Source organism: Siniperca chuatsi, linkage group LG7, assembly GCF_020085105.1.
Source record: "Siniperca chuatsi isolate FFG_IHB_CAS linkage group LG7, ASM2008510v1, whole genome shotgun sequence".
Lineage (NCBI taxonomy): Eukaryota > Metazoa > Chordata > Actinopteri > Centrarchiformes > Sinipercidae > Siniperca > Siniperca chuatsi.
Window position 1 is genome coordinate 2,185,499 of NC_058048.1, and position 12,919 is coordinate 2,198,417.

General features: G+C 43.9%; 1 protein-coding gene across 6 annotated transcripts in view; it reads left to right on the forward strand.

Annotated features, from left to right (window-relative positions):
- sez6b (seizure related 6 homolog b) overlaps positions 1-12,919 on the forward strand; it is a 313,597-nt gene that overhangs the window by 171,825 nt on the left and 128,853 nt on the right. For all 6 annotated transcript variants that reach the window (XM_044201744.1, XM_044201746.1, XM_044201743.1 and 3 more), the window contains exon 4: positions 10,112-10,301. In XM_044201744.1, coding sequence (XP_044057679.1) covers positions 10,112-10,301 — 190 coding nt within the window. The remainder of the gene's footprint in view (positions 1-10,111; positions 10,302-12,919) is intronic.

Here is a 12,919-nt window from a genome sequence, read left to right on the forward strand (position 1 = left end):
GTGCTGTCAGCGAAGGAGACAAGCTGACAATTATCAGGTCTGTCTGCATTGTAATCACTGAGCTCTACATTGTCCTTTTGGCTTTCTCCATATTTCCCACTTTTTGTGCCCACACGTTATGCAAAGCAGACTTCCAGAGCTGTTTCTTATGATACATGTTGGTATGTTGTCAATGATGAAATGTTTGTCACTTTCTGCACTACACTTGTCACAGACAACATTCAGGTCACAGGTCAACATTCTTCACTTCACGAGAGTGATGTTTTTTTTCCATTAGGAAATTCATGCAAGTTTAAGTGCAAACAAGCCCTCAAACTGTGAAAGTAATAACCCCTCCATCACAAATTGTAAGTGCAAATAGCTTCAGATGTAAAATTAATCCATAAAGGCTGGCACTCCTGTGCCCTGAAGCCCTTTCGTAATAGGAGCATTTTATTATCTGATCTGAAATTGGAAAATTCTCTCTGCTTTGCTGTCTCACTGGCTGACAAATGGTGCATGATGTGGAAACAATAATGGCTGCCACTCTGAATGGATAAACTGTGTAAAGCCTTTATGCCACTTTTGAAATTATCCAGAGTTGTGGGCAATTTATTGATATTTTGCAAATACATATTACGTAAATAGTTACATTTTCATAGGATTTACATATGCATGACTGTGACAGGAAGAGAGAGGCTCTGTTTTTGACCAGCTTTCAACTCATTTTATATGGTTAGTAAACAGCATGACTTTCTGATATGGACACTGTTGGTGTTCTGTTCTTCTCTGCACAATCCCCTGAATGAACAAAATTTATAAATGTATTGGTCAAGTATCTTCAATTACAATAATATAAGGAATTTGACTCTGGTTTTCCACTTGCTCTCAATAACCCTACACAGTGCTAACAACAAATGTACAAAAAGACAGCTATAACAAAGAAAACAAACATAACTATAATGTACAAAAAGGACAAAAATATACTACTGGGTTACAAATATTGTACGGGAGTGTAAACAAAATATGGTATAATTAAAAAGAACCATTCTTGGAAACAGTCACTTGACAAGAATTTATGTATTTATTTATTTTTTTTAAATCAGACTCCACTTAAGCTTTTTTCCCCCCCCAGAGCGTTTAGCTGCATCTAAAGATCTTCCTCTGTGGATGGAGTTTGCAGAGTTGTCATTTTATGTTGTGGTGTGTCAAGCAGGAAAGCAGGAGTAGGACTCAAAATACAGGTAGGCAGGGCAGGTGCAGATCAATGACTTAATAGACACAAGGCTTACATGAGTAGTCAGGCAGGCAGAAATCACATAACCAAGGAGAGCTGTTACGGACAGAACAGGCCATCAAGATGAGACGGATATTATTTATTGCACACAAAGTAAACTGGAAATGTGAAGAGGATAATGCTACCATCCTTTGACTGGTCAGAGAGGAGCTCTGGGGTTGAGGAGACACACACTGGAGAGTGGAGATGCACAGGACCGGGAGCGACACAAACTGGAGACTGGAGATGTTCGGGACCGGGATCGGGGCTCTGGAGACATTTAGCAGATACGTGGTTGAGTCCGTGGCGTTGTGGAGGTAGGATATGGAGATCTGTCCTTATTCCAAACGAGACCGGACACTGACTGAGGTGAGGGATGGTGTTTTATAGGGGAGTCGAGTGAATGATTAGGTGCAGGTGTGTGATAGGTGACTGGGATTAGTACTCGGGTGAGGGAGTGCGGTGTGTGTGGTGTAGTGGAGCCTGGCGTGTCTGTGACAGTACCCCCCCTTCCTCACAGTCCGCTCCTGAGGACCGGGGACCCCGACGTCGTGGCGGCCGTCCTCTTCCTTGGGGGGCAGGTCGATCTGGATGGGCAGCGTGGAATTCTGTTTGAAGAGAGGGATCGAGGATGTCATGCCGGGGGACCCACGACCTCTCCTCAGGACCGTACCTCTCCCAGTCCACCAGGTATTCCAGGTTGCCACCATGGCGTCGGGAGTCCAAGATCTCACGGACCTGGTAGGCGGCTCCGTCCTCCAGGATCAGTGGTAAGGGGGGATCTGTCGTGTCGCCAGGCTCTGTGGAGATGGGAACAGAAGAATGAAATGGTTTGAGTAGGGAGATGTGAAAGGTAGGGTGTATCCTATACTGTGCAGGCAATTGAAGCTTGTAAGTGACTGGATTTATTTGTTCTAGTATGGTAAAGGGACCAATGAATCTGGGACTTAGCTTTCTGCAGGGCAGGTGCATCCTGATGTCACAGGTGGACAGCCAGACCTTTTGGCCGGGTAGATATTCTGGAGTGGTCTCCTGCGGTCGGCTGTCAACCTGCGCCTGCAGAGTGCTCTTCGAAGTTGACGGTGAGCTGCGTCCCAGACCCTCTCGCTCTCTCAGAACCAGTAGTCTACAGCGGGAACCTCTGAGGGCTCTCCAGACCATGGGAAGAGAGGGGGTTGGTAACAGAGTATGCACTGGAAGGGAGTGAGTCCAGTAGTAGGTTGACGTAAAGAGTTCTGGGCATACTCGGCCCAACCCAGGAACTGGTTCCAAGTGTCCTGGTGGCCATGACAGAAGGTATGTAGAAAGCGCCCAAACTCCTGATTTTTCCTCTCCGTCTGGCCGTTGGTTTGGGGATGGTAACCAGAGGAGAGGCTGACTGTCACACCTAGGAGTGAGAGGAAAGCTTTCCATACCCGGGAAATGAATTGTGGTCCTCTGTCAGACATAATGTCCTCCGGGATCCCATAATACCTGAAGACGTGGTTAAAGAGGCATTCAGCGGTTTCCATAGCCGTGGGTAGTCCTCGGAGTGGTATAAGACGGCATGACTTTGAGAATCTGTCCACTACCACGAAGATGCATGTGTTGTTGTCGGATGGAGAGAGATCCGTGATGAAGTCTACCCCTAGGTGTGACCAGGGTCTGTTGGGCGTCGGAAGGGGACACAGTTTGCCTGTAGGAAGATGACGTGGAGATTTAGACATGGCACATTCTTGACAACCTTGTACGTACCTTCTCACATCCCTAGCCATATTGGGCCACCAGAAGCGTTCTCGTAGCAGCGAGAGGGTTTCATTGGCCCCGGGGTGACCAGTGCCCAGAGATGTGTGGGAGGTGTGAATGAGTAGGTTGCGCTGGGTTCTTGGAACATACTGATGACCAGGGGGACAGCCCGGCGGAGCGTTGGTGGAGGCATTGGAGGAGGGAACAGATGTCTCCGACCACTGAATAGGATTTACGAAGATATGTTGGGGAAGAATGGGTTCTGGCTTGTCAGTGGTGTTTTCGGGAGCGTGTAGACGGGATAATGCATCTGCCTTGGAGTTCTTGGTGCCGGGGCGATATGAGATATTGAATTGGAATCTTGTGAAAAACAAGGCCCAGCGTGCCTGGCGAGGACTCAGTCGTTTGACCTTCTTGAGATATTCAAAATTTTTATGATCTGTCAATACAGGGAAGGGGTGCTGGGCGCTCTCCAGCCAATGCCTCCATTCCTCCAATGCCAACTTAACAGCCAGCAATTCACGGTTGCCAATGTCGTAGTTTCTCTCTGCCGGGCTAAGCTTTCGGGAAAAGAAAGCACATGGGTGGAGTTTGGCCAGGGTTTCCTGCAGTTGTGATAGCACCGCTCCTAACCCAGTAGTAGAGGCGTCTACCTCTACAGTGAATGGTCTCTCTGGGTCAGGAGCGGTGCACTGGTGAAGGTCCTTTTGAGGAGGTTGAAAGCTTCTTGTGTGGAGGGTGGCCAGGAGAGAGACTTGGGCTTATTGTGGAGTAGGCTGGTCAGGGGATGTACTATCATGCTGTAGTTCTGAATAAAGCGACGGTTGAAATTAGCAAAACCCAGGAATCGTTACAGTTCCTTGATGGTTGTGGGTGTTGGCCAGCTCCGGATGGCCTCCACTTTCCCCTCATCCATCTGGATGCCACTGCCACTGATGATGTAGCCGAGGAACTGCACTGAGGACTGATGGAATTCACATTTTTCGGCTTTGAGGAAGAGTTGATAGTCTCTCAGGCGTTCCAGGACCTCCGCAACATGTTGGCGATGGTCGGCCATGTTCCGGGAGTAAATCAGGATGTCATCTATATACACGATAACAAACTTGTGAAGGAACTCCCGGAGCACCTCATGAATGAATGCCTGGAAGATGGAGGGGGCGTTGGCCAGACCATAGGGCATTACTAGATACTCATAGTGACCGGTGGGTGTTACGAAGGCTGTCTTCCATTCATCCCCCTCACGTATCCGAATGTGATTGTACGCGCTGCGGAGGTCCAGCTTGGTGTAGACAGTGGCACCGTAAAGTTGTTCCAGCGCAGCAGGGACGAGGGGAAGTGGATACCGGAACTTGACTGTGATACGGTTGAGTCCTCTGTAGTCCACACAGGGCCGCAAGGCTCCGTCCTTTTGGGCCACGAAAAAGAAGCTGGAGGCTGCTGGTGAAGTGGAAGGTCTGATGTAACCCTGGGCTAGGGCCTCCTCGATGTACTCCCCCATGGCTTTCTGTTCGGGAATGGAAAGTGGGTAGATCTTTCCACGGGGCACTGGTTCACCCGGTATGAGGTCTATTGCGCAGTCCCATGGCCGGTGTGGTAGTAACTGGGAGGCTCTCTTAGGGCAGAATACATCCTGGTAGGCGGCGTAGCAGGGTGGAATCTCCACAGACTGCTTCTCTCTCGGGCTCTCAATGGAAGTTGTGCACACAGGGAGTCTCTTGAGACCAGACGAAGATGGTATTGGCCGACGGGAAAACAAGAACTACCCCATTTCAACACCTCACCGGTGGACCAGGATACAATGGGGTTATGTTACACCCCAAGATCACCTCCGCAGTCGAGCCCTCCAGAACCAGCAAGTACTGTTGCTCCTCATGCAGCAGACCAACTCGGATGGTAACAGGGCCAGCAGCTCTCTGGACGCCGCTGCGGTTGATGGATTTTCCTGTTACAGCGTGAATTTGGTAGCTGGTTGGTGTGAATGAGGTCTTGAGGCGGAGCTGGTGGCAGAGGGAGCCGGAGATGAAATTGCCAGCTGACCCGGAGTCGATAAGGACTTGTACTGGGAGGGACAGGTTGGAGGTGACCAAGATTATTTCAGTTGCAAGCGGTTTACTACAAGGAATACTGGGAAGGATGGCACTCACCATAGGACGTGGTGGTCTTACTGGGAAGGTAGCTCTATTATGTCCGGAGGTTCCACAGTACAAGCACAACCCCTGGGTCAGCCGTCTCTGCCGCTCCGCCGGGGGTAGTCTGTTGGAGTCTAACTGCATGGGTTCTTGGTCTGGTTCTGGAGAGCGGCGCCTCTCTGGCTGACGGATGGTAGGAGTATGGGGGTACTGGTCCTGGTATTCCAATTAATCATGTCTGCATACGGGTGGCCACTCGAATGGCTAGTTGTATAAACCGCTCGAGGCTGATGGTATCCTCGTATGCAGCAAGATGCAATCTTACCCTGGGCTCCAATCCCTGACGGAAGGTGGTGATTAGGGATTGTTCATTCCAACCACTAGACGCTGCGATGGTTCGGAACTCCAAGGCGTAGTCCTGGACGGAGCGCTGACCCTGCTTGAGCTGGTACAGTTTCTCGCCGGCAGAGTAGTCTCCTGGTTTGGCCATGGGACTGGTACAGGGCGGAACTGCTGGTCTGACTGGAGTGGAAGTGGCGGTGGTTGATGGTGGAGCAATGAGGCCATGGCGCAGGATGTCCACCAACTCCTGGAATGGATCCGTGGCACTCATGCTGCAATCCTGTTGTGTGATCCGGTCTTCTGTTATGGACAGAACAGGCCAGAGACACCAAGATGAGACGGATATTATTTATTGCACACAAAGTAAACTGGAAATGTGAAGAGCATAATGCTACCGTCCTTTGACTGGTCGGAGAGGAGCTCTGGGGTTGAGGAGACACAAACTGGAGACTGGAGATGTTCAGTACCGGGATCGGGGCTCTGGAGACGAGGAGACGTTTAGCAGATACGTGGTTGAGTCCGTGGTGTTGTGGAGGTAGGATATGGAGATCTGTCCTTATTCCAAACGAGACACTGACTGAGGTGAGGGATGGTGTTTTATAGGGGAGTGGAGTGATGATTAAGTGCAGGTGTGTGATAGGTGACAGGTGAGTGGGATTAGTACTCGAGTGAGGGAGTGCCGTGTGTGTGTGGTGTAGTGGAGCCTGGCGTGTCTGTGACAAGAGCAGTCCGAACAGACAAATGAGTCCAAGAAGGAGCAGGCAAAATCCTAAATCCTAAATCCAAAAGCAGTAGTCCAAAACCGAGGCAGAAAGTCCACAAAACACATGAAACACAGGGTAAGGGCGGAAACGCTCGACACAAGTTACATTGATCTGACACAGAACCAAGGAAGACACCGACTTAAATACACACAGCTAAGGGAGACAACGAGACACAGGTGAAAACAATCAAAGCAATCAAAGACAGGAAGTAAAACTAAAAGACAATCTGATTACTGTAGGCCTAACGCAAACGAACAGTGGATGTTGTGGTTGGTGAATTTGAAATGGCCATCAATTAACTGTTAAATCACTACAGGCGGCAACTAAACTTTTTGTTAAGACATTTAAGTGTGCCTTTGTCTGTACTTACCTCAGTGTTAACATCCATATCAACACCACCTCCAACTGCTGCTCTCTCTCTCTCTCTCTCTCTCTCTCCCTCCACCTTGTGTTGTGTGCACCTTGTGTATATTTTGTGCATCTTTGATTTGTCGTATACTTCATCTCATTTTTGTTTCCGCTGAACGTGTTTATTACATCCTGTAGCAAATTAAAGGTTTAAATGCTTTAAACTGATCATATTGAATTACCTAAATTTTGCTAAGAGGAAGGTGAAGATTTACACTGACTTCACTTATGTTAAATTTACCTCACGGGCACGACTCTTTTACAAAGAGAATATCTTGATAGTCATTTATAATAATTAATAAATAAATGAATTAATTAATAATCAATTTAGTCTCGATCTGAAGTTGCTACAGAGTTCTTGTGTACAGGGACCGGAATATTTCATACACACAAACCATATAGACTTATCAAGTTATTTTATAGATGAAAAGTTTATTAACTACGCTACTAACAAACAAATAGCAAACACAGCTATAACTACTACACTACACAAACACGACTAATAACTACTAGACACACAAATGAACGGATAAATGCAACCATTAATGAATTCAATGAAGAACATTTTAGACCAGATGATGCAGTGAATGATTGTTTTGGCTAGCGGTATTAATTTGTGTAAACACAGGATACCACTAAGTGGACAAACTTTAATAATTACCAGTGAAATAACTTAAGCACCGTTCAGCAACTGAGAAGTTAAGAAAGTCAAGGGAGGCTGTTGGGAACTATTATTAGGAATAATTAGCTACCACACCTAAGTTGATGGGAGATCCTAATTTTGATCTACATTCCTTAATTGTTCTTATTTAGCTAAAGCATCAACCCCCATAACAGAAAGCTGTTGTTTCAGAGAGGAGAAGCAGCATCATTTCTCTGGGGCACTCGGTGGGCGATCGGTCCCAGTAAGCATCTGGGTTAGCTGATGGGTTCTCGGTCTTGGATAAAGCACCCTGGAGCTCCATGTTTCTGGAAGTTCAATTGGTTCCTGCGGGGTGACTTTGGCTCTTGTCGGATCTCTCCATAATCAGGCTGATGACGTTCGGTTGTGATGGCAGCGCGATGTGAGTTTAAAGTTCTTTATGGTCCTTGTTAGGACTCAGGTGCTGCAGCAGAGTGGAGCAGGCCTAGTAGCAGCAATTCAGGAGCACTAATAGAGTTTCTTTCTTTAAGAGTTAAGTCTTAGAGTTACTTTCGCTCCATCTCTCTATCTCTCTATCTCTCCTCTGCACCACGTGGCTGGTGTCCAGGGTTTTTTCTTTTCTAACTGTCATGTTAGACCCCAGAAATGGAACAGGCTTCTTTTTACAGGCTTCTTTCTTTCTTTCAAAGTTGTTATATATGAGCATTTTTCATCATGTTCTGTGCGCCTTCGGTTTCTCTGTGGGTTGGTTGAAGCACTTTGAGTGGTTGGAAGACTAGAAAGGTGCTATACAATTAGAATCCATTCACCATTACCTTTTGGTGAGGGGGGGAAGGGCTGTCAGAGTTCTATTGAATATGAGAAGGTCTTGAAGTACAGAGGAGAAGAGCCCAGTCAAGAGGCTTCCTCTGTAATCTCCTGTAAAAGGGGGCGGGGGTGTTGTTCATGGCGCGAAACTTACTCCACTCCCACTAGATCTATCTTATCCTAATTCTTTACTTTCTAATTTTTTTCTAAGGAACAACTTAGGCTACACATTTAATTCTCCCATGTTAACGCTTGGTCTCATCAGTTGCTGGAAGGTACCTTACACTTTTTTTATGAATACAATGGGATATTATCCACTTATAAGTAATTAACAGATATGTTAACTGAATGTGTGAAATATGTGTTACAACATTATGACAATGCACCATATATAGGCTATGCATACATATATCTGAAATAGTAAAATAAACTTCACTCCCAACTGGCTCTCAACATTCCTCTGCTCATTCTTTCCTTGGGAAAGCTTATCCGTTCTCTGCACAGGCTTGTTTATGAGTCAGAGGCCAACTTTCAGAAAAATCGAATTCTTTTTATCAATAAGGATAAAAAATGTCTGAATCTGTGTTGATCACGCTACATTCCCCCACTGTCAACCTGATGATCTATGATGCAGCGTGGCAGGTTAACGCAATACATTTCCGTGCAGGGTTGATGCCGGACAGGTTAAAAATACATTATTCATTAAACTATTCATAATAGCTGGCATGGCTAGCTAATTAATCAGTTGGCTGGTTGACAGATAATCATTTGGCAGCTAGTGTGTTCAATTTCACTGACATGGTTATGATGGCGCTGCTGGTGTTAGTAGGTGCTGCTTGGTCTTAGATGAACTTTGCTAGAATTTCAAATAGAGAGAGTACAAGTCTTCAGTCTGATTCTCACAATCACAATCAATTTCAATTAATGTAAGAAGTAATTTAATCTTTTAATTTCAAATAATACTGATCATCTAGATCTAGACATGGGCTAAGGGTTACTTAGTAATTTAATAATGCATTATAAGCACACTTTGGGTATGTATATTGTTAATCAAAATTATTAAACTGGACTATTTTTGACTATTCATCCAGCTATATAATCTCAGAGCCAGCTTAATATTACTGACAAACCGCAAAACATTTATTTTTGTCACTTATCTCTTACATGCACACATTCACTATTCAAATATTTCTACACTCAAACTCAATTAATCAAACTGGCCACAAGGTCTCGCCCTGGTGGTTCTATTCACTTTTTACGGACACAATCACTGGGAGACGCCCCGACCCTCCGGGGGAGATGACGTCAGTCTTGCTCAGCACATGGCGAGAGTAATATCAATTTGTCAATACGTTCTCTCATGGACAAGTAATACAAGCACTTCACAGGACCGGAGATACCCTAAGTAACGTCTACTTTTTAACACAGGTCCTCTCTTGGACTTCAAGCAACTCAACATTTTATTTCACTATTATTCGGGCCACAAGGTATTCACAGGACTGAAGTTAGACTTAGTAACGTCTACTTTGATTTATGAGTAATATTTTGAGTATTAGTAACAGTTTTTCTCAAGTAAATATTTTGCAAACAAGATCACTACATTATCATTTCTTCTCTGAGCTTGGTGATTTCATAGAAATCCCATCACTGAACTGCACTTATGAGCTCTCGATCCTTCGCTGGCAGTGTGCATCTTGGAGGTTAGTACCAGTGTAATGAGCTGCTTTAGGAAATCAGGCGCTGGATACATACATTTTGCAGCCACAATCTCAATGAAAACCGCAGCGCACATTTGCGCAACACCATTTTCTTAGTAAATCTGGCCCACAGTGATTGCAGTGTAGAACAGGATCATCAGCTCCTGTGGCAGATTGAACATCCTCTGCTGGCATAGGAAGCTGCTGGGCCTTTTTGATAATAGAGTCAATGACCTGTTTCAGGTCCTGAGTGACTCTAGATCCCAGAATGTGGATTTTTTGATGTTTTGTTTTTATATGACTCATAAATGGTCTAATCCGTACTCTCTGTTTTCTGGCAGGTGATGAATGTGAATCTATCTGAGGGAGACAAGGTGGTGTTTGAAGATGTGGGACACAGGGAGAACACCATGTTGGCCAATGAGTCCATTTTGATAAGGGGGTTGGTAGTACGAAGCCACAGCAATCAGATCTCTATCCGCTTCCACAGCCAGAGGTCTCAGTTTGGATCAGTCCTGCTAAGATACCAAGGTAAGTGTGAATTACACAACAAATTCCACCTGCATGCTGTTAAAATAGACACAAGTATGAAACTAGATTTTTGTGAAAACAACCGACATGAAACTGAAATTATTTAATGCTTTTTTGCTGCTTTGACATTTTTGTGACTTTCATAATAACTCTTGTTGATGCATAGCTCAGATGCAAAAGATGGTCATAGATTTGGACAAAGCATACAATGGTCATCCAAAATGCTTTTTTCTAATTGGTGTCAAGTATCCTCAAACATAGTTCTGGTCATATGTTCAAAAATGTTCCTTTAATTTGACTGCAGATAAAAAATTGTTTTAGGCTAATTCTGGTACATTACATCACATGGCAAAGTTTTTGTTTAATATTGTACATGATCTCTTACAAATAAATATAAATAAAGTAAAATCTTTTTTGTAACTATAGATAGCCATATCAGTAATACTAGTGCTTCATATTGTGTTACCAGTTGACGCTCGGTGGTGGAACTAACCTGACCATGGCTTAAACTGACTACAAACACACTGATAAATAGATGACTTTTGAACACAACTTCTATTTTTTTTAGTAAGTGGTCAACGCAAGTTTATTTGTATAGCACATTTCAACAACAAGGCAATTCAAAGTGCTTTACCTAAAACATTAGAGCAACATAGGGCAATATAAAAGGACATTTAAATACAATATAAAATAGAATAAAGAAGAGAAATTAATAATTATTTGATTTAATAAAAGGCAGTGGCAAACTGCCCAACAGCCTTGATTTATTTACATCCGCGCGGGAACATATCTTCAGTAGGGGGGCTGCCCTGGGTACGTACATGTGTCAGTTTTTTACTTAGGTAAAAGTATAGAAGGATTGGCATCAAAATGTACTTAAGTACCAAAAGTGAAATTACTCATTATGCAGAATGGCATAGCTCAGATGGGCCATTTGAATTATGAATGCATTAATATGTAAGGATCATTATTGTTGCAGCTGGCAAAGGTGGGGCTAATTGTAATTGTATAGACATATCTATAATAATACATCATAATTTATTGGTTGATTGTATATTTTGTGTTAATCTGAATCTGCAAAGTAACTAGTAGAACTATAGCTATCAGTTAAATGTAGTGAAGTAAAAAGTAAACATTTGCCATAGCAATTTAATTAACATTATTATTTTTCTGCCAAATCAGCTCAAATTCCCAATTGAGAATGACTTCCGGATGGGAGCCGAAACGTCTTGATTCTGAAAACAGTGTCCAGATGACTACGACTGAAACCTTTTCTACGGTGGATACAATAGCTCAAACAAAAAATATTTGAGCCCACAAAGTTGGTGACTTAAAGTGTCACTTGATGAAATCAGTATTTTCAGTAACACAGAAATAGGAACATTTTTCTTACCAAACACATTTCCTCTTAACACAAAGCTATCCAAAGAATTTTCCTCAAGCCATACATAATCTCAGCAAACGCTGCAGTGCAAATGCAATCATTCTCTCCAGTTTTTCAGCACACTCGGCCGACTTCAGCCTGTGAGGCTGGTAGTCTCTGAACTTGGGCCTCTTTCTAAAAACTGCAGTGAAAATGCGGTCATGTAAGTGCAACCTCCAAATACCAACCTCTTATAACAGGTCCAAAGTCTTAGTTGTAAAAACACTATAAAATGTAAGCACCAATGGGAAAATAAAATCAAGCAAGTCAGTGTAATTCAACTCTGCCTACTCTGTACACTGTACAGCTGGGTGTTCAGTCTATAAGCTTTTGAGGTCATCTTTTTTCCATCAGGTTCCATCATGACTTTCTGCCCAAATTCAAAGGTGTATTGCAGTTTTTATGCAATTTTATTTAAATAGCACCAATTCATAACAGAAGTTATCTCATTGCACTTTTACTATAGAGCAGGTCATACTCTTTATAATATTATCTACAGAGACTATAAAATCTCACCATGATAGATCATTTGGCGACAGTGGCAAGAAAATCTTATATAAAAGAGGCAGAAACCTTGGACAGAACCAGAGGGAGGCACAATGCAAATACCACCTAGAATTTTTAATATATTAATATATACATTATAATAATGTAATTGTAGTGGTAACATTAACATTAATATATTAATAATAATAGGAATGACAGCTATAGGAATAATAATGACAGTATTAGTAACAGAGCCATTAACAACAACGTAGTAGCAGTTGTCGAGCAGGAACATTGGGGCAGCAAGGGGCCCACAACCACAGATCCAGTCTCTGCAGCTCCGGAGGCAGAAATACCTGCTGAAAGCGACAAAAGGAGAGAGGAGAGAAACCAGAAAGCACAGAACTACGGGAGAGAGAAGACGTCGAGTTAGTAACGTGCAGTAATGGGATAAAAATGCATAGAGATGGAGAGGGAGAGAAGGAGAGAGGAAAGAGTCATGGGAAGTCTCCTGGCAGTCTAGGCCTATAGCAGTATAACTAAGGGATAGTTCAGGGCTCACCCAGGCCATCCCTAACTATGAGCTTTATCAAAGAGGAAAGTCTTAAGCCTACTCATAAATGTGGAGATGGTGTCTTCCTCCCGAACCCAAACTGGGATTTGATTCCACAGGAGAGGAGCTTGATAACTGAAGGCTCTGGCTCCCATT